Below are 24,297 nucleotides of genomic sequence, written 5' to 3'. Positions count from 1 at the left end.
TTTAATCAGGTAAGAGCATCCGGCCCAAGCCCAATACTTACCATTTTCTTTTTTTTGAAAAGAAAAAATCCATTTTTTACTCTTTAATTTCGATTTTGCCCTATATTCTGTAAACATTATTGGATCAACTTTCCTAAAAAGTAACAAATAAACATTTTTATAATCAGAGGGGCTAAAAATAAGTTTTTCAAAAAATGGAAGACAGTAAATAAATAAATAACTGGGGAGGAAATTGAAAATATAAAAAGTTGGAGGAGTGGTTTGATAAGAAGAAAGTATCCCAATCATAATAAATTAACAAATTTGGGGGATATTCAGAAACGAGAAGAATAAAAAGGTGTAAAAAGCAAATGCAAGAGGCGGTTAAAGGAAAGGGGGAAGGGGTTTTGTTGTGAAAAAAGAATGATAGGTTTGGAAGAGTGGGCCCACCCATCTGGCTTTCGCTTCGCTAGCTATCAACCCGAATTCCTCCTCCCAATAAAATCCAAGAATTTCTGAGAGGAAGAACAGAGAGGTTTTAGAGCTTTCAAATTATGGGAATCAAAGGCGTCTCCTCGGCGCCCGGCGATTTCATCTACTTCAAATCTCAGGTCCCTCTTCACCGGATTCCTGTAAGTTTCTCTATCGATTTTCTCCTCCGATTTCGAATTCGTAGGGTTTTCTTTATCCCCTGTGATTCTACAATTACTTGCATTGATTTCATTCGACGACTTTGTTTTCTCCTTTGTTTTTGTCCAATTATGATAGTTATTGATGTACGAAGGTTTCCGGATAGCTGTTTTTGAGTTTAGGAGTGAGGATTTTCTTTTCTGTTGCGGTTTTAGGTTTCACTCGGCTTTCTTTTGATTCTTATTCAGATGATTATGTCTACTCTTGCAGATTGGCACCAAACAATGGCGATACTATGATTTTGGTCCGAAAGTTGTACCGCCTCTTATCTGTCTTCCTGGAATAGCGGGGACGGCAGATGTCTATTACAAACAAATTATGTTTTTGTCAATGAAGGTACTGCTGCTTCACGTTGATATTTTCACCAAAAAAGTATATATATATATATATATATATATATTTGAAATATGTTGGGAGTCTATTCCACTGTCCCCGTCCTCGATTGCTATTTCGATTCGTGGTCTTCTATTTCAGTGTTTTCCGCTGCTCTGTCGAGATCAGAGAACATCAACTATGTAGGGTGTTTATTTTATGCTATCCTTCAGATTTACTGTCGGCATGAGCTAGAAATGCTCCTCAAGTATCAATGCAATTGGTCCTGCATTTTTTCCTTCCCTTGTAGAGAAAAGAATTTAGTATAATAAAGCCATTAGGCTAATGTCTCTGGGCAGTGTATACCGCTGCACACTAGGTTGTTAATGCCATAAGCATTTTAAGTAAAGCCGCCCTAGAATGACCTTTACCTATTCCTTACGAGCTCAACCCTTTCTCCTGTTGTGCAAACAGGTCTCTGCGTAGATTATGGCTTATGATAACTTGACTGTAGATACCTTTACCCAAATCAATTAATTTTGAAGTAGATAACGTTTGTGTCAAGAAATTTCATCCTGCATAATAATATGGAATTGCTGCTATCTGAGTGGCATTATTGAATTTATGGATTTCACGTATATATTTTCTTTCTTTTTCTTTCTTTTAGTTTTTGCTCGTGAATCTAAGGTGTTCTGTTATTACCATTACTTCTGAAGTTGTGCATTCAAATATATTGGGCGAATATTGCTGAATTACATCATTTCTTACATACAGGGTTATCGGATAATTTCTGTTGATATTCCACGTGTATGGAATCATCAAGAGTGGATTCAAGCATTTGAAAAGTTCTTGGATGCTATAGATGTTCATCATGTAAGGTTTTTGCTTATGTCAATCTCATAATGTTATTTTATTTTCCTTTGTCTTTCTTGTCATAAATACAACTCTTTTCTATTCTCTTGTATATTATCTGACTCATATTTTATTTTCTGTGTGAATGGGTGCATTTGCTGAGGTTGTTATATTTAAGTTGAAATAGCTAAGCTGTGATTTAGAAACAAAATTTTGCCGAACATGAACCACTATTTAGGATTTGTTATGATACATAGCCATAAACCTATGAGCGGAGTAGAAATATTTCTAGGTTCCATAAAGTTGAGCAGATTTTGATTTTAGAATGTATGAAAAGGAAAATTTTTGTAACACCAACTTCAGCTTATGAGTATCATTTGAATTTGGTTATTTATAATGTAATATAATGGATTTGGCTTATCCTAATGACCTCTAAAAAATTTGCATGATTAACTTTCTTGACTGATTTCATCTGTGATAGATTTGATATGGGGACAAAGTGACAATTTTGTATGATGATATAGTAGACGTCTTCTATGATGATAGCAGGTCTCTTCTGCTTCTGTTAATCAATTTGGTATAATAGATACTGACTTTATTGTTCATTATTGCAACTTATATACAATATTCATGGTTTTGAAATGATTGGCAAACTAAAGACTTCTAAAGCTTAACAGCTGTGCTTTTAACAGATACATCTCTATGGCACTTCACTCGGGGGCTTTCTAGCACAACTTTTCGCTCAACATCGGCCAAGACGTGTTAAATCTTTGATATTATCTAATTCGTTTATCGAGACTAAAAGTTTTTCTGCAGCAATGCCATGGGCTCCAATGTACGCTCCTGGTGCCATTTCTTTTCTTTCTAAATTTATTTTATTCATTACTGAGTACAGATTTATGAGATCTATAACTTTTGTTATTATGTAAGTTATTGATGCCAAAATATTTTCTATGCTACTACCATAGTCTCTGCTACTATAAACTTGGAAATGCAATTTTGGACAAATTAGATATGTTCCTATCTTGTCGAGTGGAGAAACTTGAGACTTTTTCCATCGATAAAATTTCAAGTATAAGAGAAGGACAACCACAAGGGAAGGGAGCTTACATGAAATGTCCGATTCTCATTCCTAAGTTTGTAGGGTTACAAAACGATTTGGAAAGAATGCATCATTTAGATGCCACAAAATTTGACGAAGTTGTAGATTTCTTCCTAATCTCTAGATGCTTCCCTGAAAATCCTATGGTTCCTCCAAAATCACATTTCCTAAAGAAAAGTTTTGTGGCATTGGACCACAAGCCCCATTTTCCTCTAAGATGAAATCCACATGGAAATTGCTCAAGTTCCTTTGCCAGAAAGCGGGAACACCAGCTAATTGCAAGTAACGGAAGCTTCTTCTGAAAACTAATTTTACAAGGACAGTGGCGAAAACAGTGGGCTTGTCTTTCAGACTGTTTCTACGAAGGTTTGCCAAATAGAAATTAGGGCTAGATAAGGATAGCCATTTTTAGCATTTCTGCCGTGTATAATTTCCCCGAAGCTTCTTTTCCGAGGAATAAATTTAATTGATTTTTTGGGCATTTTCGGCTTGTCTTTCAGACTGTTTCTACGAAGGTTTGCCAAATAGAAATTAGGGCTAGATAAGGATAGCCATTTTTAGCATTTCTGCCGTGTATAATTTCCCCGAAGCTTCTTTTCCGAGGAATAAATTTAATTGATTTTTTGGGCATTTTCTGCTTCCAGATTATCTCCATTTTGTGATACTAATAGATGCCAAAGAATAACGATTTACATGATAAAATGCCTGGCAGGACTATATACTAGCCATGTTCTAATCTCTCTCTGATTACACAGCTGGAAGTTTTGAATCTCGAATCAAACAGTCTATTCAACTTCTGAGCATCTTGATCAGCCCTATTGTAGCAGATACTTCCAACACATTGCTGGCTGGAGGATGTTTTAAACTGCTTATGTGGGCCCTGCGAGCCTCTCCTTTAGTGAGCCATTTAAAAACTAGTCATCGTTGGTTGCATTTACAGAATAATATTTTTGCCAATTCCTATCTGAGAAGGCTAAAAAAGCACCAGCCTGAAGGGAATGCATTCTGATGTGTGTCCCTGGGCTTTTGTTGATCCCCTATCACATTTTGGACCTCCATCCTATCTGGAATTTTCTGTACCCATGAAGGTGGAGACCTCTATAACTCTTTGGAAAGCAATGCTACGATCTTTCTATCCTTTATCCCCAAACCTCCGTTTTTGGAACATAAATCCTCGTGTGCGTTGATACACGGGAGATTCTGTATAACCATTTTCACTCTCAAGTTGCAATATCTGATCTGAAAGTGAAGGCATTGGCACACTTTACTTTATATTATACAATGGATTTAATACTGGCGACTTGGGCATATATATTTATTTCCTTTGCCCTTTCCATCTCCCTCAACTTTTTTCAACTCTCTCCAGAGAGTGTTCTGCTTTATTTTGTCCAATTTTTGTAGCCTTAGCTTTAATGCTGTAACAATATGTTGCTGACGTACCCTAAATTTGTAAATTACATGTTCCCGATCCAAAATCTTTCATTCAAATTTTTTGTTGTTATTCAGTATAAAATTTTCCTTCAATATTAACTCGCATGATTTTGGTATTGCTTTATGCAGTGTTAGTTGGGCCCCATCTTTTTTGCTGAAAAGGTATGTCTTAACAGGAATTCGTGATGGTCCGCATGAACCTTTTATCGCCGATTCTGTAGACTTTGTTGTTTCTCAGGTACTTCGAAGTTTGAAACCTTATTTTTAGTTAACTATTATCATGGTTTTTAATTATTAGTATCATTTATTTGATAAGATTGATTTTATGAAGCGTACTCAACTTTTCTTTTTAGCATTTAGCATCCATTTTGGCAAGTTAGTGATGTTGGGTTGGTTTCTGGTTCTGAAAACAATGCAACCATCTCAATTAAGCAGTTCATGTCTTAAACCTTTAGTCGCAAGTTTTTATTCCTCCTCCACTCTTTAAGAAACTATGTGTTGCTTGGGATCTTTCTCTCGCTCTCTCTCTCTCTCTTCCCCTCACAGTTCAGTTGGCAATGGATTAGTTCTATATGGTTCTCTATTTCTTGTGGATGTCAATATATTAGTAATTCCAATGAAGTATGTTGTGGATCCCTAATATTCTGTGTCATGGTATTAGCTCCCAGTATAAAAGTTGCATTTACAATAATGTTGTTGAACCTTCTCAGCTGTAGTTACCAAGTTCTCCGAGATTTTTGGTCCCTTATCTACATATAGACACCTCTTATGGATACATTAGCAGCTTTATTATTTGTGATATGAATTGTATGTATGTTCCTCTCTTCACCTTTAGGGCCTCATTTTTTTCTCAGTTAAAGATGATGGTACTTGTGCAGATTGCTTATACAATTTGATTGACTAGTTCCTTTAGCCCTGAATTTAATATCATCAGTTCAGGTGGAAATGCTTTCTAGAGAAGATTTGGCTTCAAGGCTGACCCTAACAGTTGATGATGCCTCAGTTGGACCTCTTCTTCTTCCAGATTCGTCTATTACCATAATGGATGTATGCCTTCTATACTTCCGATATATTCGTTAGTTTCTATTTGTAATTTGATGTCCTGATTAGATGATGCTATGTGCTTTTAACTTGATAATTCTGCCTATTAGCATTGAAAGTTTTATGTAAGGTGATTGAATAGCTTGTTTTCTGCCTCACTTTGTCTTTTTTTTTTCCATGACACGGTTACCTGACCCTCAAAGACAAATGACTATTGTGCGGTTCCACTGCAACTCAAAGATCAACTGAATGAAAGATATTCTGAAGCCAGAAGAGCATACTTGAAAACAGGGGGCGATTTCCCATTTCTTTCACGCCCTGATGAAGTAAACTTGCATCTTCAGGTAAATATGACGCCCAGTACTGCTTCTTTTTCTTTTTCTTTTTCCATTTTTACATTCATATGTGCTCCCATCTTATCTTAAATGGTCTTTGACAGCTGCACTTGAGACGTGTTGGGGTAGAAGCACGGCCAGATTTAGTTCAGGTTGTCCCAAAAGCAGATAGTGATAGTGGTCCTAGTGAAAAGAAGGATGAAAGAGGTGGTGATGATGATACACACGAGGATGACAATGAACGCAATGGAAGTTCACCTTCCGAAAACGAGACACCTCCAGCCCCAGAGAGTTCTGAATCTCATAGTATAGAGGATCGTCTACTTGTCAATGCTGAAGCTTGTTATTTGGCTAATGTGATGCTTTTATCTACTCACGGAGAAAATAAAGTGCTCGTGGCAGTATTACTACTACATTACATTCAGATGATTTATGTAGGTTGTTTGATGCTAGGCATGAAGGATGCTGGTTCAAGTCACCTGTTGTCATTCATACCGAACTGGTAGGAGTAGTAGACTGGTATGCTGCACATAGTCTTGGGTATCAACGTTTTCTGGTGCTCAATGTCGTCACGTGTTTTGTTTGTTTCACGCTGCCTCTAAATTCATTTGATTTTTTTTTTTCTTTCACATTTGTGAACCTTATTTGCTGTAAATTTTAATTCCCATGTCCTTTATTTCACTATTGCTGAAATATTGTAGCTCTTGGATAATCGGCAGTCATCAAAACAACATATATTAGAAGTGTTCCTCGATGAAGTGTACATTTCCATTGTTTTTCTTCTGGACTGTCATGAATTATTAAAAAAAAAGAAACAGAAAAGAACTATACAAAATTGATCAATAGTTCCAAAAATGGTGCAAAATTTAACTGCTTGGATGTAGGATTTTTCATCATATTGATAATTATATAAATAGACAACCTTGAGGCGTTAAATGGTGTGCCAACCTGGCAAGAATTGGTAGTCGTGCATCAAGAACAAAATGGGGCAGACTTCAGAATTGGTTGTCATGTATCAAGAACTCGTTAATAATTTTCGTTATAATCATAGAAAACCCTTTTATGAATAATTCAACAAAATCCATATAATTCTGAATCCAAAAACAAAATATCAAAATATTTTTCACAAGGATAGTTAACATAGGTGGGTTCGGTTGTTTCCTCAAAAGATCAAAGTAGTGCATGTCCATAAGAAGAATACTTGTGCTAGATTGATGGTTTCGATCGTATTGGCCATCAAAAGAAAAAATCCAATGCGCTTTCTTCAAACTTGCCTCAAGAAATTTATTAAAAGATCCACCATCTAAGCAACACCGTGTTTACTGGTTTTCTTTTCAAATCTGGCTAAATAAGTCTACAGATTCCATACTAAATAAAAACAGAAGTCAAAATTGATGTCATAAATAAAAATTAAGTCACAACTCTCACTAAATCACCTGACCTCACAAATGACTGAAGTCGATCACAGATTGAAGCTACAGATTCCATAAATAAAAACCAACTCACAACTTTCACTGATCCACCTGACCTTACAACGACTGAGTCGATCACAGATGGAGTCATATAGCCACCAATCACTCTAACTGAAAATTATGCAACCAGGGTGCTGGCAGTTGTTGACTCACTGCAACGAAAAACAAATGTTATAAAGCAGTTGATAATCAATCATGGACACATGTAAGCATATCATGAAATACCATATGTCTACACTTTTCTTAAGAAGCCTATATCCAACAATTCATAAAAGGAAAGAATCCAAGAAAGGCAAGTACACCAGTTATGGACCCATGAGGGGTAATCTTCATCAAAAGTTGAATCTAACCAAAAGTTCGAAGTTACAGAAAAATTAAAGCTGGATGAAAACAAAGGTCTAAATCCTAATTTAGTCAATAAGCTTTGGACGTTTTAACTATAATCTTGAACACAAATAAAAGAAAATTGCATCCAGCCCTTGATAATAAAACCACATATTGCAAATTTGATATCCACTCTGTTAAACATAGCAGAGAGAGTAGAAGTCCACTCATTTCATATGGTACATGAATATGTGACTTAAAACACAAGCCTAAAGGGAAAATTCATCAAAAGTTGAAGCCAACCAACTTTGCAATGATTGATTAGCAACTGGTTATTAAAAATAGTTGGCAGATTCAGAGAAACTGAACTCACATGAAAACAAAGGTCTAAATCCTAATTTAGTCAATAAGATTTGTACATGCATAAGCAGAACTCCCTATTGCACAAGTAAAATTTGAGGCCATCCATTTCCAAATTTGATATTCACTCTGTTAAACATAGCAGATAGAGGTATGCCGAACAAACCCCAAATTCTTTTTAAAAAAATGCTAACAAATCCACACTACTTTCCCTTGGATAACAAACAAAATATTCTTCTTTTCTGTTTCTTTCAAATTCTTTCTTCTTGTCAGATGTTTGAGTAATAGTTTGTGAGCCATAGCACATGTCAACATAAAATTTTATCTGGTCATATAAGTTAAATGATTCTCGATCAGTTAGATAAAGTAATAAGAACCCAAACTATAGACCAGGCTTAATACCAGGAGCTTCGGTGCAGGATAGTTCAAAATTAGAATGAAAATAGTTATAGTACAAAAAAGAATCTAAATTAATCATTTGATAGTTTCAAAATAAAGCACCACATCAAAGATAATCCATAACCATGAACTACATTCTTTAGATTGATCATATGAAATGTGGAATGACTCTCAGTCTAACCAAACAGCATACGAAGTAAACTTACTATTTCCAAACTGGTGGAAGCTTCTTGGTTTTCTTGTAGTAGCGAGCAAGTCTGTGGATTCTGCTCTCCACAAGAATCAATCTGAACTTGGAGTCCTTGTCCTTCCTGTTCCTCTCCAAATGCTTGCGGATGGAGACAGCTTTCTTGATTAAGTGATACAGATCCTCTGGAATCTCCGGTGCGAGCCCTACAGAGACAAGAATGCTCGTAAACAAACAAAAATCCCAGACGCAAACGTCAAGCAAGATATGGAAAAGAAGAATACCATGGGCCTTAAGAATACGCAAGATTTTGCTCCCAGTAACACTTCTGACCTGAGCGATACCGTGAGAATCACGAAGAATCACACCAATCTGAGAAGGGGTTAAGCCCTTCTTCGCAAATTTGCAGATATTATCTTCAACCTAAATTCAAATTTCAACAGATTTAAAAAAAAAAAAAAAAAAAAAAAAGACTCAGAACTTTCCCACAGCATTCACTATCAGGCAAACAGATAATAAGAGTGTCAAGAAATCACGTACATCAGTAGAAGAGATCTTGAGCCAACTCGGCGGCGTCCTCTTGTAGGGCAATGCAGAGGCAGAAATACCCTTACTGTAAATGCAAAAATGGAGTCAATGTTGTAAATAGTTTCATCCATATTCAACAAATGAAATCGAATTGAATCAGAAACAAATGGGGGATTAGAAACAAACCCACGACTGTGCATACGACCCATGGTTATCGTCTACGGCAGCGTAACTCTGATGGCCCTAGTTCTCAGTTCGACAAGAGCTGCTCTTCCGCGACGGCCGAATAACCAAAACCCTAGAAGGCCTTCGCAGAGCCTTTTATACTGTCACTGGAATGTGATCGGTCTGTAGCTCCAAGTATTGGGCTTTCATTTTGAAGCCCACATTTACATCACCGCTCCTTATTTATTTATTTTTAAAATATACATTTAATTTTATTTCAATTGAATAATTATATATGAAGTTTTGTTTTAAAAAATTATTAATTGTATTTTCAAAACTTCAAAATAATAATAATAATAATAATAATAATGAGCAAATTCGTTTTATATTATTTCATTTTCGTCTTTATATTTTGAATTTCATTTTATTAAAAATTAATTTTAATTTTCTTTAATAAAATTTAAATTTATAATAGACTAACCTACGTAAGTTAATATAAAATTTTATTATATGTATTTGCCATCGGTAGTGCATTAATATTAAAATAATAATAATAAATCCATTGCTTAAAAGGTAATTATAATAATTATTGATTAGACACCCTACATGCTTACAAAATTTCCAATCATAATTAAATTATGCTAAATTTACAATTAATTCAACTTTATATAATAAAGTGTTAGGTTTATGACATAGCTTATTGGGTCCCAAACTTTATTATTAAATCTAAACAAATTTTATTATATTAATATGAAATTCTATTAATTTTTAATTTTTAAAAAATACCACCGAAAGTTATAGTATCTCAACGTTGATCGCACAAAAAAAGTAGTATTTTTTTCTTACAGATCTCCTCAATAGTATGTTATGTCCACTTTGCTCTCGTATTTTTGTTATTTATATATTCATGATTTTCTTCTTAACCCGCTAATCAGGGACTTTAATAAACAGTTCTATTTAGCTAATAAGCCCGTGAATATCGAGGTTCGACAAGCGGTACTTCCTGATACTATATTTTAACTAGTTGTTGTCCATCAGCATCATACAACTTGAATTAATGTAAGATTACAGAAAAAACATGAAATGTCAAATAGGAAATAAAATAAAATAAAGTATATATAATTAATGTGTTTAATGATATGGAACATCATAGGATCATAGGATATGGTTGAATTGAGACAGTGACATGTGTTGTTGTAAATTTATTAGGTTTGGTTTTGTGAACTAAGGGAACAATGGGCGGTCTGTATACTTAGTCAAAGTTTGATGATGAATCTGCCTTTGCCTTTGCCATTGCCAGCCCTACCGACCTGAATCTCGTGATTAATTTGTTATTCAAAATCTTCAATCCTCCCAAATCTCTCTCTCTCTCTCTCTCTCTCTTCCTAGAAACTTCTATGTATTTTCCTCGTCACTATCAAATTTATGTTCTATCAAGATTTATGTGTGGGGTCTCTTTCGTTGACTGTATGCATGGTTTGTCGTTTTTTAATAGGTGGATCGAAAAGTAACACCCATTTGATTTATACGTGTTTTAATAGTAAATTTGAGAGTTCACATCGCTACGTTTAAATTAGATCTAAGTTTTGTGAATTATAATGATGTCTGTAATGATTCTATCTTTCATTCAACAGTAAGGTTGTTACCGTATGCATGATCTGACATTTCTTATATGGAAACATTCATTAAAAAAATCATAAACGATGTCATGGACTTACACATTCAAAACAAAAATATAATTCATCTAAAAATATTCAAGAAAAACGATATGAGAGCCACTTACTTGGTTGGCCTTAGCCCGTCCCTTAAGTTTGTTTCAACCTTAAATTCCTTTGATAAGGTCAAAATCAGTTTTGGAAGGATAAAAAATGTAGGAATCGATGTCAAAACCTTAGACCCGAGTTGTTCACGCTGTTTTCATGCCGCTAGAGTCATTGAGTCGAGTCGAAAATAAGTTGTCAATCAAGCCACTAAGTAAGTCGAGAGGGGGCACGCGCGCACGTGTAAGGGATGGGTCGTACAGGTTATCAAGTGGGTCGGTCACGTCACTCGGGCGCTCGGGTCATTCTTATGTCTGCATGGGTCTAGCGCACTAGGCTAGGTCGTGCGTCGTTCATTGGGTCACGTTGACGATTCACATTTTGGATTGCAGCGACGATCATCTTGGGTCATACGCGCTGGGTGGAGCCTGATTCCGCTCTGAGTTTGGATTCGAGAAGGATCCATGAATCCTTTCCTCTTCACCCAACAACTTGGAAAACATGATGATAAGAATCACGGTGTGTTCCAAATGTTCCAATTATACCTATTACACCCAACAACTTGGAAAACATGATGATAAGAATCACGGTGTGTTCCAAATGTTCCAACTGGACCTATTACACCCAACAACTTGGAAAACATGATGATAAGAATTACGGTGTTCCAAATGTTCCAACTGGACCTATTACACGAATCTACAAAATTGGATCGGCTCTGTTGAAGTTGGAAAACATTTAAATGTTCCAACTTGACCTATTACACCGAACCTATTACACCCAACAACTTGGAAAGGGTTTGAACCTATACACGAGTGAAGCCAAACAGATTTCAAGTCTGTCTCCTTAACCACTAAAACATACTAACGTGTAGGTTCAAACCCTGTTGTTGACATTTTAAAGTTTTTCAACTTCAACCGTGCAAATATTCAATTGTCCTTCGTCAATCGTATCAACTCCTAATTCTAGAAATGGTGGTTGAACCGAGTCGATCCAATTTTATAGATGAAGAATGAATGTTTGTTGAATCTTCTTTGTCTTAGATCGTGTAATAGGTCCAGTTGAAATATTTGGAACACCGTAATCCTTATCACATAATTCAACATATATTGGTAGGAAAATGGAAAGAATCCGTCTTACATAGACAAATTCTTTGAAGATAATTAAGGAAAAATGTTTTTTAAGGAAAAAAAAAAGTCAAGGCTGCTTAGTACTAACGCATGGGTCGGCTTAATTGAACCGGCTCTACTTTGAATATTTATAGGAAATTCTCTCGATGCTTCTACTCTATTTCTTATTTTCTATTTACTCTTTTAATTTTTTTTTTTTAGGTTTTAAATATATATATATATATATATATATATTTTCAACTCATAATTTGACTTTTCAAAATATAAAACTAAAAATGGTTGGAGCATCAATTTACCCCAAAAAAAAAAAATGAAATTTTAGTTTTCTAATATTCATGAATATATAATATTTAAAATAAAAATTACAAATTCTATAAGGAACGGCTCCCATTATTTTTATCGTGGGTAGAGACACCAAAGATCTCGAATAACCGATCAGAAAGTAATTTTGACAATTCAATAATATTATTACTTTAATTCACGATCAAATGCATCTTAATTTCTAGTAATATAAAAGGCTAAATTAATAAAAATAATATTTTCATATACTTTATACAAATTTTAATTTTTTACTAATTTGGCCCGTGTGATACAAAAAGGTGGGTAAAAACTACCTAGAGGCACGAGACAAAATAATAATACAGATTATTTCATCACATTTGGAAGGATATCATCTCATAACTATCTCTGATAATTTCCATCTCTAGCATGAAACCAGTTAATGAAACGGAGAGGAAAATGGGACAAATGGCGGAGACTATTAAAAATTTAGTATTAAATACATTCACTGTATTCATCCAAGCCTATAAGCATATTTTAGGTCACCTCCCATAAAAGTAGAATCTTCACAAGTTTTAATTGATTTTAGTTATAAAACAAATCTTACTTTTAATTTTACATTCTTAAAATTCGGCCACGTTTGCAACTACCCTTTTTTAAATTAGGTAACCTAACTGTTTTTTTTATTTTATTTATTATTATTTAAAAAAAAAAGACAAAAAAACATAATTTTGATTTTTTTAAAAAAATAATATATAATATTAAGTTGAAGGTCGGCGATATATTTAAATTTAGTACAGCAATCCCACAGTGTAATCCAACAATTTATTTATTTATTTATTTTTGAGATATTGGTTGACAAATTTGGGGGAAGAACGAAGAAAACCACGGTGGTAATCTAATCTATCCACGTCGGAAAAAATGTGGCAAAAGTCAACGGTCAACACATATATTATTTATTTATTTATTTATTTATTTATTTGATGCGTTAAGAGAATAAAAACCCTACCCCCGAATTGGTATCTTTCTCATTCACAAAAGGAAACTCGTTCCTGTTTTCACTATAACGGAACCGGGACTGCGACAGGGAGCGACACAAAACCCTAGATTTTGAATTCAATCGGCGGAGAAAAGAATCGCACCGGTGATTTTGATATGAAGCTTGTTTGGTCCCCTGAGACGGCTTCCAAGGCCTACATCGACACCGTTCAATCTGTAAGAGATTTCGTTTCGGATTTCCGATTTCTGTTTCGTTTTTTCTTTTTTGCGATTTTCTGGAGCTTATGATTGATTTATTTCAGTTTTATGTGAAGTGTGATCTCCAACAAGAATCTGGCGTTGCGGAACTGATTTCTGCGATGGCGGCGGGATGGAGCGCGCAGTTCATTGTGGAGACGTGGTCGAGCGGTGGAGCGATTGCGACGAGTATAGGTCTGGCGGTGGCTCGACGGCACGTTGGAGGGAGACATGTGTGTGTGGTTCCTGATGAGAGATCGAGGGGAGAATATTGTAGAGCGATGGAGAGAGCGGGATCGGTGCCTGAAGTGATTGTTGGAGAGCCGGAGGAGGTGATGGATGGACTGGTAGGTATAGATTTTATGGTGGTGGATAGCCAGAGGAGGAATTTCAGTCGAGTTCTGAAACTGGCGAATCTGAGTTCTAGAGGCGCAGTTTTGATTTGTAAGAACGCCAACTCGAGAAGCGATTCGAGTTTCAGATGGAAGAATGTTACGGATAACGGCACGCGGCGGTTGGTTCGATCGACGTTTCTGCCGGTGGGAAAGGGTTTGGATATAGCGCATGTGGCGGCGGGCGGAGCGAATTCAGGTTCCGGCGAAGGGAAGGGAAAGTGGATTAAGCATGTTGATCGACGATCAGGGGAGGAATTCGTCATTCGGAAGTGACTTCTCTTCCACGCCAAACGGTGTCGTTTCCACCCTTGTGAATACAGTTTTGTCATTTGTGTATAATAGAAGTTTTCTATTTTTCTTTGTCATTTTTTTTTTTTTTCAAATTGTATTTATCAGATTCACTTTAAAATTTATTGCATCATTATATGATTTTTTTTATATATCTATTTTAGATTAACATAATGCTATGTTAAATACGGCCATATAATTTTAAATGATTTAAATGTTCGATATTAAATTAGATATGTAATTATTTAATGTTTGAGAATTAAATGTATTATTAAATTTCAATCATTTTTTTTTTAATTAATAAAATTCCATCATGATGAATTTTCTACCTAATTTTTCTTCATCTTTAACTTTACTTTTTGGCCCCATATTAAACAATTTGAAATTAACATACAAATTTCACTCTATATTTTTAAAATTTTAATTACAAATAAATATAACAAAACCATCAAATATTTCATGCACATTTCTTAACTCTCTCCTAATAAGATAAATATATATGAAATTATTATATAGGTTTATCTTATGCAAAAATAATTTAAATTAGTAGACTTAATTTAAAAATATTTTAATTAACTAAACTATTTATATTAGACAATTCACTAATAATATAAATAATAAATTAAAGTAATTAAAATTAACTTGCATGTTAATAAAAAAAAATATTCAATGAACAATTTATCTCCTCTCTCTCTCCAATCCATTTGCCAACGAGAAAATCTCAAGAAAAAATTGACATCTGTATTATGAATCACACCTCTCCACAATGATATGATATTATTCCATTTGAGCATAAAGTCTCGTGGGTTTGCTTTGAACTTACCCAAAAAGACTTCATGCCAATGGAGATATATTCTTTTACTTATAAATTCAAATTCATGATCATTCCCTAAATTAGCCAATTTGAGACTCACTCTCAACAATTCTCAACAAGTTCATCGTTTAATAATGGTCAGAAATTTTGGAGATTTTGTTTTTCAAGCTCCAACTTATTGACGCCAGTTCTGTCTTTCCTCCCTTCACATGCACATGGAGGGAGCCAGCCGCCGCCCTGGCCATCCTTAACTGACTCACTGTAATATGAGGTTGAATAGATCAAGCAATTTAACAAATTATTACTAATAATAATCCGCAAAATCATTGGGATTGAACTCTGAGATTGATTTTAGAATTCCTGAAGTAGATTCAAGTCTGACCTTATTGGATATTCGATGCCTTGGAGATTATGCTTCTGCTTTAGGTCATCTTGAGAAGCTGCAGTGATAAACCAGTACTTCTAATCCATTCTGAACACCTGAATCATGAATTCATTTAGCATCACTGGCAAAAGAACTCCAGCATATTGCAAGAGATGAGAAATAGGGGGAGTTTGATCTGCTGAGAGCAGTAGAGTAAGTACTAGAGGAAGCAACGCTGGTGAGAGAGTAACAGCCTCTACAAACTTGGGTAGCTTGTAACTAAATATGGACATCAATATGGTAAAATTAGCGTCTAGCTACCAACAGAGAGATCTACCATCAATAAGTGAATAAGTGAATGTCAGCAAGGAAGAGGCCAGTGAGTTGTGAAGAAGATACCAGCTCAAAAATTTTCGGTGACCAAGGCCATGGTGCCATTTTTTAGTGGTTTTCTTCTCATATGCTTTAGTGGTTTTCTTCTCATATGCTTGGTGTCACAATCGCATTCTTACAAGATGCTTGCAAGCGGTTATGCGACACTTACTCTCACCACTGAGTGAGTCAACCAACTCGAAATCGTGTCGTCTTTGGTCGGGTGACGTATACTCAAGCCTCTGGTCCCGTTTTAAAAAGGTTTTAGAAAACAAAAAAGAGATTTTAGAATGAGAGTTTAAAAGCAAGATTGAGAGAAATGAAGAAAGCACTGTTATAGGATATAAGCAAAGAAGGCAACACAACAATTTAGATACTATATAATTCCGGGTAGGAAGAATTGACGACTAATCACATCCCCTATAGTACATTCTAAGGCATTTCTGATCTACCAGGTGTGGATAATTTTTTTTCGAAACGTCATACACTTAGAAAATACAATAAGGAAACTATACATCATGAATACGGTGAAGGAAAGCAATAAAGTGGTACAATACAAGGGGTTTGCCATGCAACCAAGGGCAAATATGCCTTGGACAAGCATGACCGTGACACCTAGCAATGGTGAATCAAATATCCAATAGACCAATTCAGCCCCTGTTAAATGTTTAAAAGCAAAGCAAACAAAATACTACTTCTAGAAGGCCTTACCTCAATTCTGGTGGTATTGACTGCTACCAGTGATACGTGCAATATCAGAAATCTCATAACACTCGGTGCAAATGGTAAATTCAAGACTGTATGGAACAAGCAGCTAAAATTAGAGATGAATGTTGAAATATTTTAACTATTGAAACAAGAAGAAGAAACATTTTCAACTACTCAAAGGATAAAACGTTGTTGTCTTACACAGATCATAAAAACAAACGTGATGCTACCATAACGCAATCAGAAAACATCTCTAAAGAACATTTAGAATATCTATGATGTCAGGTTACGTCAACGAAAAATTGCCGAAGATCTAGAATCCACCCATACACGATTATATAAGAGGCATCGAATGGGATATTATATGTAACAGCTCAAGTCCACCACTAGTAGATATCTCTTCTTTGGGCTTTCCCTTTCGGGCTTCCTTTCAAGATTTTTAAAATGCATATGCTAGGTACAGGTTTCCACACCTTTATAAAAAATGTTTCGTTCTCCTCCCGATGAGGGATCTCACAATCCACCCCTTCGGGACCCAACGTCCTTGCTAGCACTCGTTCCCTTCTCCAGCAAAGGCACTTTACAAAGTTTGAGGGGAAACCCGAAAGGGAAATCCCAAAGAAGACAATATCTACTAGCGGTGGACTTGGGTTGTTACATTATAGGTATCATAAGCGAGCATCCAACACAATGAGAACCATGGAAACAAGGAACTAGAGATCAGAAGGAAGCCAATAATCTTGTTGTGCCTACAAAATATAGCAGGAAGTACTGATAGTTCTTTGCTCCAACACGATTGACGACCAACACACAATGATGGTCCAGTTTCAGTACACACCTTCCACCTACCAAACAAAACATAATCAGTATTTATATCTTGTTTACCAGCTAGAATCATAGTAAACTTCTATAGGAAAACATCGAAGAACTTACAAACAAAACAGTGATGGCAACGGGGCGGTGGAACACACCTAGGATTTGTTAGAACAACAGAAAAGTAGCAACAGAATAGCATCACCAACTACATAAACAGATAGGTAAATTGAAGGTTTAAAGCTTTATGAAATATACATTTGCTATTCTAAAGATGAACATACAAATATTACCACAACACATCATTCCAACTTCAGAATTAGGCAAAGTGTTCATTCTCTTTTGTGTTATTCTGGCAAACCGAAAAGAAGAATCCCAGAGATACTCTATTCTCTGCATAACGCTATTCTACAAGCTAATAAATTCGTCTCAGCAGAAACAAATGAAGAAAAAAAAGCAAATGTAGAAGCTAATCTTAAGTTCGTACTCTTAAGAAATTGGAAGAATTAGGTCCGTAGAACTAAGAGAGGCGGACCATAGTTGACGACGAGCAGAGCGTAATAGGAGAGATCGACTATACCTAGAACATAGAGGATCATAATCGAAACCAATGCACCCAGCGCCGTGCAGAATTTGCACGCATTGCAAGACATTGCTGCTCCTGAATCCTGATCTCGCAAACCGAACCGATTTGAAAAATCACGGAGGGCGGAAATCGGTATCGAAAACAAGCCGCAAAGATGATCGGAATTCTGATTTCAGAGCCGATAAGAAACATTTTGGAATAATTAGGAGAAAAGAATTCAAAATGGAAGAAAGAAAAAAGAAATATCCGACGACCGACAATGGGATACCTCACTCAAGATTCTACAAACATGGTTCCTTATATTTGCTTCTTTATTATAATAAAATATTTTATTCTTGATAATTTATTTGATAATTATAAATAGAGAACTTTCACAAACAAGTACGTGTAGTAATTTTAACAAACATTTTCAGTTAGGACCACAATTTTTAACTTGTTTGTTTCAAACCTTAATCCGATTAGGACATTGCCTCTGTATTCTCAATATTCCTTTTATTTAGTTAATTTTAAGATTAGTCGCATTTTTAACACAATAGCTAGAAGCAATCGTCTCAAATTTTGTTTTAGATCACTTTCAACTTTTGAAAATAAAGACGTTCGCTCCATACTCAAACATGTATATATGCATGACAATTAGTGTTTATACGATAGGCGATCAAGAACGGTTGAGAATTGTTGGAAAGGATTTCCAAGTTGGCTGATCGTTAGAATGATCATGAGTTTATAAAGAAATCACACGTCTCCGTGGTAGACTTTTCCGAATTTGAATGGGGTTGGTTTGCATTCGTTGGTTTGTGAGATGTGGGGTGCCGTGAGGGGATTACGTGGGAGTCAAATGCAAGTGGGGGGCAGTGATGCGGATGCGGGAGAATACAACAAATATCCAATCCAGGGTTTGGGGGGCAAAGGCTGGTTGCAGTGGCAGAAGGGCTGGGGCCTGCGTCTCTGGGTGGGGCTGGGTTCCGTTATAAATTAGGACCAGCCGCGAGACCCAAAGGCCAGGCAGCTGCGTCAGAATGCAATGCTGATGGATGAGACGCCCACCCAATTCTCTCATAATTCTTCTCCTACAACAGAAACTAAACATCATAATTTAACGCTCTTAATTATCAAAGTCGTAGTTATTACCCATCTCTTTGATTTCTCGAGAATTAGTTATAATGTAGCGATCAAATTGAATAATTTTTATGGGTGAACTCTAATTTAATTAGAGATGAGAAAAAGGCATAATATTTTCCTTTAAGGCATTCTATTCTTCGTCGGTGTTTTAGTCAGCCCTGTTTATAGATACTTAGACGTTAGTTCGTGGGTATCCATCTTTTGTTGATAGTTTTTATGATTCAATGCATACTTTATTTGTTTCTAAGTCTTTGGTTTTAATACCCATTTTCATATCGAGAAATATCACGACGTATGAACATCATGAACTTCAATGACTATTGAATATAGTTTTTTGAAAGTGTAATTTATGTAATAGAAATGTTGAATGTTGTCTATTTATTCATTTTCAACTAATTCAAATTTTATTAAAATAATTTGAAATGTTAAAGAAAAATTCAATTAATTAACATCGAGTGATAAACCACATTTTATATTCTAAAAAATTAACATTTACTTGAGCTAAAAAAATATTAATGACATTTTCATCCAGCTAATTGATTTTAGCTGAGTTAATGAGCAAATGATTGAAGTTAATTAATCTTCAATTAATATTACCATTTATTATCCATCTTCCTTTCCAATTATATTTGAGAAGAAAATTACTAAATTGACGTAATTAACGTAAAATAATTACTTTTAAGTATAATAAACCAAAGGAATTAAAAAAATACATGTTAATTATCATTAAAATTTGAAAATATATAATTAAAAAAATATCAAAAAAATTAATTAACCTTGGCATTTATTTTTATTTCTTAAAATGTTTATAGGAAATAATTAAGTCCTTTTTATTATTTTTAGTGATATTTCTTTATATCTATAAAGTAGCCTCTTGAATTTTCCAAGGAGATATTTTTTAACTTTTGCCTCATTTTAACTTATTTGTAGATTAATAAATTTGATGAAAATTGACGATTTAAAGAGGTTGATGTTTGGGTTGAGGCGTAATATTTTTCGATAAAATTTTTAATTCAAATAATTTTTACTAAATAATAAATTCGATTCAATCCAATCATAATTTTTCTTTATCATTTTTTTTTATTAAGATTGGTTCCAGTCATTTATCACATTTTATTTTAAATAAAAATAAATATATAGTTCGTAAAATATTTATTTATTTATTTCTAACCTTTAATTCAATATAATAAATTTATATTTTATATTTTGAAATTATCCTTTTATGATAATATAAACGTATTCATATTTTGGGAGGAAAAAAGTGGATTCACCAAAGGTATTGTTGACTTTTGGTATAAATAATTAGTTTTTAAATAATGATCCATTGATAATATAATTTAGAACCTAATCGTACCGTATCTTTTCAAATTGGTTCTTCATATAATATATATATATAAATTTAATCTCCGACCACTTTTAAAACTATTTAGAATGTAAATTGAGTTGATAATTAAAATTAAATGTATTAGATGAACACGACTCTACACAGTGATATGATATTGTCCACTTTGAGCATAAGCTCTCGTAGTTTTGCTTTGTGCTTCCCAAAATGTCTCGTACTAATGAAGATAAACTGTTAGAATAATAAATGAGGAGAGATGGAGGGAGAAAAGCAGTTGTTTACATTGAATGCTTCCCAATCCCTTTTCATTTAACACTTCTACCATCCTCATTTATTTCCCTATCCCACCTTCCCCATCTTCTTTCTTACTAATAAATTTAATAATATTTTATAAATAAAAAATATAATATAATAAGTTCATCATCTTCTCGAACCAGCTACTAATCATCCTTGTACCTTCCTTCACCAATGTTCACATTTTTTGTCGGGATATACCCAAAAAGTGAGGCGAAGAAAATCTACACTTCTACTTACGAAAGACTACTTATTACCCCACTAAGCTCAAGGGAATATAGCTTAACTGGGTCATTTCGATTACAGGTTGGATGTCTAATGTTCATGTTGTCCCTAATTTCTAAACGTTTAGAATTTGAATATTAAAAATAAAACTTAAACGTGATTCCTTTTGTATGAATGAATGTGGCAAAATGAGGGATTGGGGGAATATTCTAATCTAGCGTGTAGCCGAAGCGGCCTATATAGAATCTCATTATTGAATCTCTTATTTTTTTTTAGCTTTTCTCAACTATATATCATTATTTAATTTACGGAATACTCGTGCACTTAAAGTTTGGACTCATTACATTTATCCAAAAATTCAAATTTAAATAAAATAAAACTTTGGATTCATTCATTACCTATCAAAAAAAACAAAAATATAATATTTTAAAATCACTTCAACTATTTCTTTTCAAATTGTTATATGAACACGAGTCTCCACAATCGTGTATGATATTGTCCACTTTGATTTGTGCTTTCCCACAGTTAGTATTCATCGCTTATAAATCCATGATTAGTCTCTAAATTAGTGGATGTGGGACTTTTATCTTTCCACACAAATTATTATAAACATAAAGAGAGTATTCCTTGATTATAAATTCAGGAGGAACTAAAATTTTAAAATTTAAATATATATTTTTATAAATTTAAGGATAATAATAATTTGGATTTTCCCATTGTGTGGGTTTTGGGGAATGGAAAATTGGTTCCATAGGAGTTATCATTTTCCGGTCTTCGGCGCCCAGAAAATTTCAGAGCGTTTTGTTTTTAATCTCTTAGGGTTGAGAAGCTCTCTTATCTCTCTGCTCTCTGTGAATCATAATCATGATTACAACACGACGAAACTGCAGCCCGAGAAAATGAGAGACAACCAAACGCCGCGCCAATGCCCTTAATTCCTCCTCCTCCTCCTCCTCCTCCTCCTCCTCTCCCACCAACCTCTTCGTCTTCTTCTTCTTCATCCATGGCGCCTCCTTCACCCACTTCCTTCCATTCCTCTCCTTCCTCCTCCTCTGCTGTTCCGACACACCACTCACGCCCCCACTTCACGCCGGTGAGTCTCTCAAACCATAAATTCTAAGATTCCCCCTGTTTTCTTCTACGGAATATCATGAGTTTCATTGCAGATTCAAGAATGCGAGAGGGAAGAACGGGAGGATGAGTTTGCTGCTCAGAATCGGACTCAGAACACTGCCGCTGTCGGATGTACGGACCGGGGAACGAGTCCGAACCTTCACTCTACACCGCTCAATCGTGAGACGGTTAAGAAACGGTCCGAGTCGGAGTCGGATTCCGTGTCGAGTTCCGATGGTCCGGTCTCCTGTAACCGGTGTCGTCCTCACGCGCGGGAGAAAATCTCCGTCGTTCCTTTGGATAACAACAATGGCGTTAATAAACAGACGTATTTCTCCATGGCGAGCCCTAATGGGATTTTCAAATCATTAATTTCGTCGTTGACGCGAAGGAGTCCGAAATCGATTAATGAATCTTCTGCTCTAACGGCTCGAGAGGAGCAATGGAGGACTGCCGTAACGGAGCTCTCGCAGAAGCTAGTTCAGGCGACGAGGAAGAGAGACGAGGCGATTATGGAAGCTTCTAGATTAAAATACGCCATGGCTGAACTGGAGAAGAAACTGAACAAACTGGAGACGTATTGCCACAGTTTGAAATCCGGAATCGAAGAATGTAGCGTCAATTCGCCTTGCCAAATTGGGAATTATCATCAAATCCAGGATTTACAACAGATGAATCAGAAGCAAGTAATAGAACATTTCTTAGTTTCAGTATCGGAATCTCGATCGTCGATTCGGCTTCTTAGCCGGTCACTCACTCTGCAACTCCGTCACGTCGGAGCCAAAGTATATGAACGAATATCCGTTCTTCTTCAACCTTACGATATCAAAATCTCGTTCTCGAAGAACCCTAGAAGTTTGCTATTCTACCTGGAAGCTCTCCTCAACCAAGCTTTCTTCGAGGATTTCGAATCGGTAGGGTTTCAAAAGAACGCCTCGACTCAGATTCTCAATCCGATTGAAAGATGCGACGCGAATTTCGGATGTTTCAATTTTCTCCATGAATTAACGTGGGAGGAAGTTCTAAGCAAGGGCACGAAGCATTTCAGCGAGGATTTCAGCCGATTTTGTGACCGGAAAATGAGCGAGATCGTGGCGATGCTGGGATGGAACAGAGCCTGGCCGGAGCCGCTACTCCAGGCGTTCTTCGGCGCGTCAAAGAGCGTGTGGCTTCTACACCTTCTGGCAAACTCCGTACATCCGAATCTGCCAATTTTCAGAGTGGAGAAAGAGGCGGATTTCGATTCCGTTTACATGGAGGACATGAGCGGAGAGAAGGCCAGAAAGCTGATTCCGTCGGTGGTCAGAATAATGATCGCCCCTGGTTTCTATGTATACGGCAGCGTAGTCAAATGCAAGGTGTTGTGCAGGTACAACGCCGCCGCCGCAACCGCCGCCGCATTGTCACCGTAGTCTGGTTTGTCTGTAGGTCATTTTGATTTCTTTGTAGTAGCAATACGAAGATGATTTCTTTGTAGTAGCAATACGAAGATGTGATTTCTAGAGTTGGTAGTGTGGTGGTCTGCTAATTAGTGTTGAAGACTAATAATAATAAATTAATGCCATTTTATTTAAGAACAGAGATCCTCCAAGGAAGAAGAAGAAGAAGAAGAAGAAGAAGAAGAAGAAGGGGGCGCCACCATGTGAGTGAAGCTGCGGTCTCTTCTGCAACTCTGTTCAATCTTTTGAAACTTAGAATTCATAATTCTCTCTTAACCCTTGTCTTTTCTTGTCTTTTCTTGTCTTTACTGCTTATGTCTTTTTTCTCTCCCATGGTAAAAAAAAAAAAAAAAATCATCCTTCAACCAAGGGCTCTCCTTGGTTCATTGGTTCCGAATTTATCTTAGGGTTCCAAGGCATCTCCATTAACTTATATATCATAGGTACTCGATGTGCCACCTCGTTCTGGTTCCAACTCATGATTCTCGTCATACCACTATGAACATTGTCAGTTGAGACAATTTTTATGATAGGTTTTAATTGGGGTTTCCCTATTAATCTCGGGTAGGGGAGAGTCATCATGCCTGAAAATGTTCGTTTACCAATGTGGTCCTTGTCTTTATCTGAACAAGTTCACGACTAAGAATTAGTGAGAGATCTTGTAATCAACCCCACTCATATTTATGTCTCTAAAAGGTCTATTTGTTTTAAGACCCGCCCTGTCTGTACCACCTCATAGTATCCTAGTTGATCAGAATAGTAACTAGCAATGGGCTAATAGTTTCCACACGGCACAAATCATTATAGGTAGTTACTGAAAATGCTGTGCAGACCCTCAATAGTTGA

General features: G+C 35.6%; 5 protein-coding genes across 7 annotated transcripts; 3 read left to right on the top strand and 2 right to left on the bottom strand.

The window, feature by feature from the left end:
- The first annotated feature begins 357 nt into the window (after nucleotides 1–357).
- LOC111809385 (uncharacterized) lies at nucleotides 358–6,505 on the top strand. 2 transcript variants are annotated; one of them, XM_087116833.1, is made up of 8 exons: nucleotides 358–611; nucleotides 880–1,005; nucleotides 1,756–1,854; nucleotides 2,526–2,668; nucleotides 4,496–4,604; nucleotides 5,306–5,413; nucleotides 5,611–5,751; nucleotides 5,847–6,505. In XM_087116833.1, the coding sequence occupies exons 1-8, from the start codon at nucleotides 534–536 to the stop codon at nucleotides 6,246–6,248; spliced, it is 1,206 nt and encodes a 401-aa protein (XP_086972959.1). In that variant the 5' UTR covers nucleotides 358–533; the 3' UTR covers nucleotides 6,249–6,505. The 2 variants fall into 2 exon arrangements, with proteins under 2 accessions (XP_086972959.1, XP_023551605.1); XM_023695837.2 differs by having other exon boundaries at nucleotides 2,526–2,679; nucleotides 4,543–4,604.
- A 541-nt stretch (nucleotides 6,506–7,046) lies between these two features.
- LOC111809388 (small ribosomal subunit protein uS15) lies at nucleotides 7,047–9,357 on the bottom strand. Its single transcript, XM_087116834.1, has 5 exons — nucleotides 9,199–9,357; nucleotides 9,025–9,097; nucleotides 8,769–8,907; nucleotides 8,504–8,690; nucleotides 7,047–7,366 (listed from the first exon to the last, which is right to left on the bottom strand). The coding sequence occupies exons 1-5, from the start codon at nucleotides 9,219–9,221 to the stop codon at nucleotides 7,333–7,335; spliced, it is 456 nt and encodes a 151-aa protein (XP_086972960.1). The 5' UTR covers nucleotides 9,222–9,357; the 3' UTR covers nucleotides 7,047–7,332.
- Nucleotides 9,358–13,352: 3,995 nt separating this feature from the next.
- Nucleotides 13,353–14,410, top strand: LOC111809386 (ankyrin repeat/KH domain protein (DUF1442)). 2 transcript variants are annotated; one of them, XM_023695839.2, is made up of 2 exons: nucleotides 13,353–13,558; nucleotides 13,657–14,410. In XM_023695839.2, exons 1-2 carry the CDS (start codon nucleotides 13,499–13,501, stop codon nucleotides 14,245–14,247), a joined length of 651 nt encoding a protein of 216 aa, XP_023551607.1. In that variant the 5' UTR covers nucleotides 13,353–13,498; the 3' UTR covers nucleotides 14,248–14,410. The 2 variants fall into 2 exon arrangements, with proteins under 2 accessions (XP_023551607.1, XP_023551606.1); XM_023695838.2 differs by having other exon boundaries at nucleotides 13,356–13,558; nucleotides 13,645–14,410.
- Nucleotides 14,411–14,981: 571 nt separating this feature from the next.
- On the bottom strand, nucleotides 14,982–18,205 carry LOC111809219 (putative protein S-acyltransferase 14). The gene is made up of 6 exons (XM_087116935.1): nucleotides 17,843–18,205; nucleotides 17,454–17,541; nucleotides 17,247–17,365; nucleotides 16,524–16,655; nucleotides 15,459–16,054; nucleotides 14,982–15,335 (listed from the first exon to the last, which is right to left on the bottom strand). The coding sequence occupies exons 1-5, from the start codon at nucleotides 17,984–17,986 to the stop codon at nucleotides 15,935–15,937; spliced, it is 603 nt and encodes a 200-aa protein (XP_086973061.1). The 5' UTR covers nucleotides 17,987–18,205; the 3' UTR covers nucleotides 14,982–15,335; nucleotides 15,459–15,934.
- Nucleotides 18,206–21,611: 3,406 nt separating this feature from the next.
- On the top strand, nucleotides 21,612–23,731 carry LOC111808108 (IRK-interacting protein). The gene is made up of 2 exons (XM_023693916.2): nucleotides 21,612–21,992; nucleotides 22,066–23,731. The coding sequence occupies exons 1-2, from the start codon at nucleotides 21,825–21,827 to the stop codon at nucleotides 23,422–23,424; spliced, it is 1,527 nt and encodes a 508-aa protein (XP_023549684.1). The 5' UTR covers nucleotides 21,612–21,824; the 3' UTR covers nucleotides 23,425–23,731.
- The last annotated feature ends 566 nt before the right edge of the window (nucleotides 23,732–24,297 follow it).

The sequence above is a fragment of the Cucurbita pepo genome, chromosome 13 (assembly GCF_057944985.1).
Source record: "Cucurbita pepo subsp. pepo isolate OVF chromosome 13, ASM5794498v1, whole genome shotgun sequence".
NCBI classification, from domain to species: Eukaryota; Viridiplantae; Streptophyta; class Magnoliopsida; order Cucurbitales; family Cucurbitaceae; genus Cucurbita; species Cucurbita pepo.
This window is presented reverse-complemented; position numbering and strand designations above follow the sequence as displayed.

Coding starts and splice junctions, on each gene's coding strand:
- LOC111809386 (XM_023695838.2), top strand. CDS start 13,499: ATGAAGCTTGTTTGGTCCCCTGAGACGGCTTCCAAGGCCTACATCGAC. Junction 13,559..13,644: donor ACATCGACACCGTTCAATCT/GTAAGAGATTTC, acceptor GATTTATTTCAG/TTTTATGTGAAGTGTGATCT.
- LOC111808108 (XM_023693916.2), top strand. CDS start 21,825: ATGCCCTTAATTCCTCCTCCTCCTCCTCCTCCTCCTCCTCCTCTCCCA. Junction 21,993..22,065: donor CACGCCCCCACTTCACGCCG/GTGAGTCTCTCA, acceptor GTTTCATTGCAG/ATTCAAGAATGCGAGAGGGA.
- LOC111809385 (XM_087116833.1), top strand. CDS start 534: ATGGGAATCAAAGGCGTCTCCTCGGCGCCCGGCGATTTCATCTACTTC. Junction 1,006..1,755: donor TTATGTTTTTGTCAATGAAG/GTACTGCTGCTT, acceptor TCTTACATACAG/GGTTATCGGATAATTTCTGT. Junction 5,752..5,846: donor AAGTAAACTTGCATCTTCAG/GTAAATATGACG, acceptor GGTCTTTGACAG/CTGCACTTGAGACGTGTTGG.
- LOC111809219 (XM_087116935.1), bottom strand. CDS start 17,986: ATGTCTTGCAATGCGTGCAAATTCTGCACGGCGCTGGGTGCATTGGTT. Junction 17,542..17,842: donor CTCTCTTAGTTCTACGGACC/TAATTCTTCCAA, acceptor CTGTTTATGTAG/TTGGTGATGCTATTCTGTTG. Junction 16,656..17,246: donor CAACAAGATTATTGGCTTCC/TTCTGATCTCTA, acceptor TTCAATAGTTAA/AATATTTCAACATTCATCTC.
- LOC111809388 (XM_087116834.1), bottom strand. CDS start 9,221: ATGGGTCGTATGCACAGTCGTGG. Junction 8,908..9,024: donor TCAAGATCTCTTCTACTGAT/GTACGTGATTTC, acceptor ATTTGAATTTAG/GTTGAAGATAATATCTGCAA. Junction 7,367..8,503: donor CTTCCACCAGTTTGGAAATA/GTAAGTTTACTT, acceptor TTTTCGTTGCAG/TGAGTCAACAACTGCCAGCA.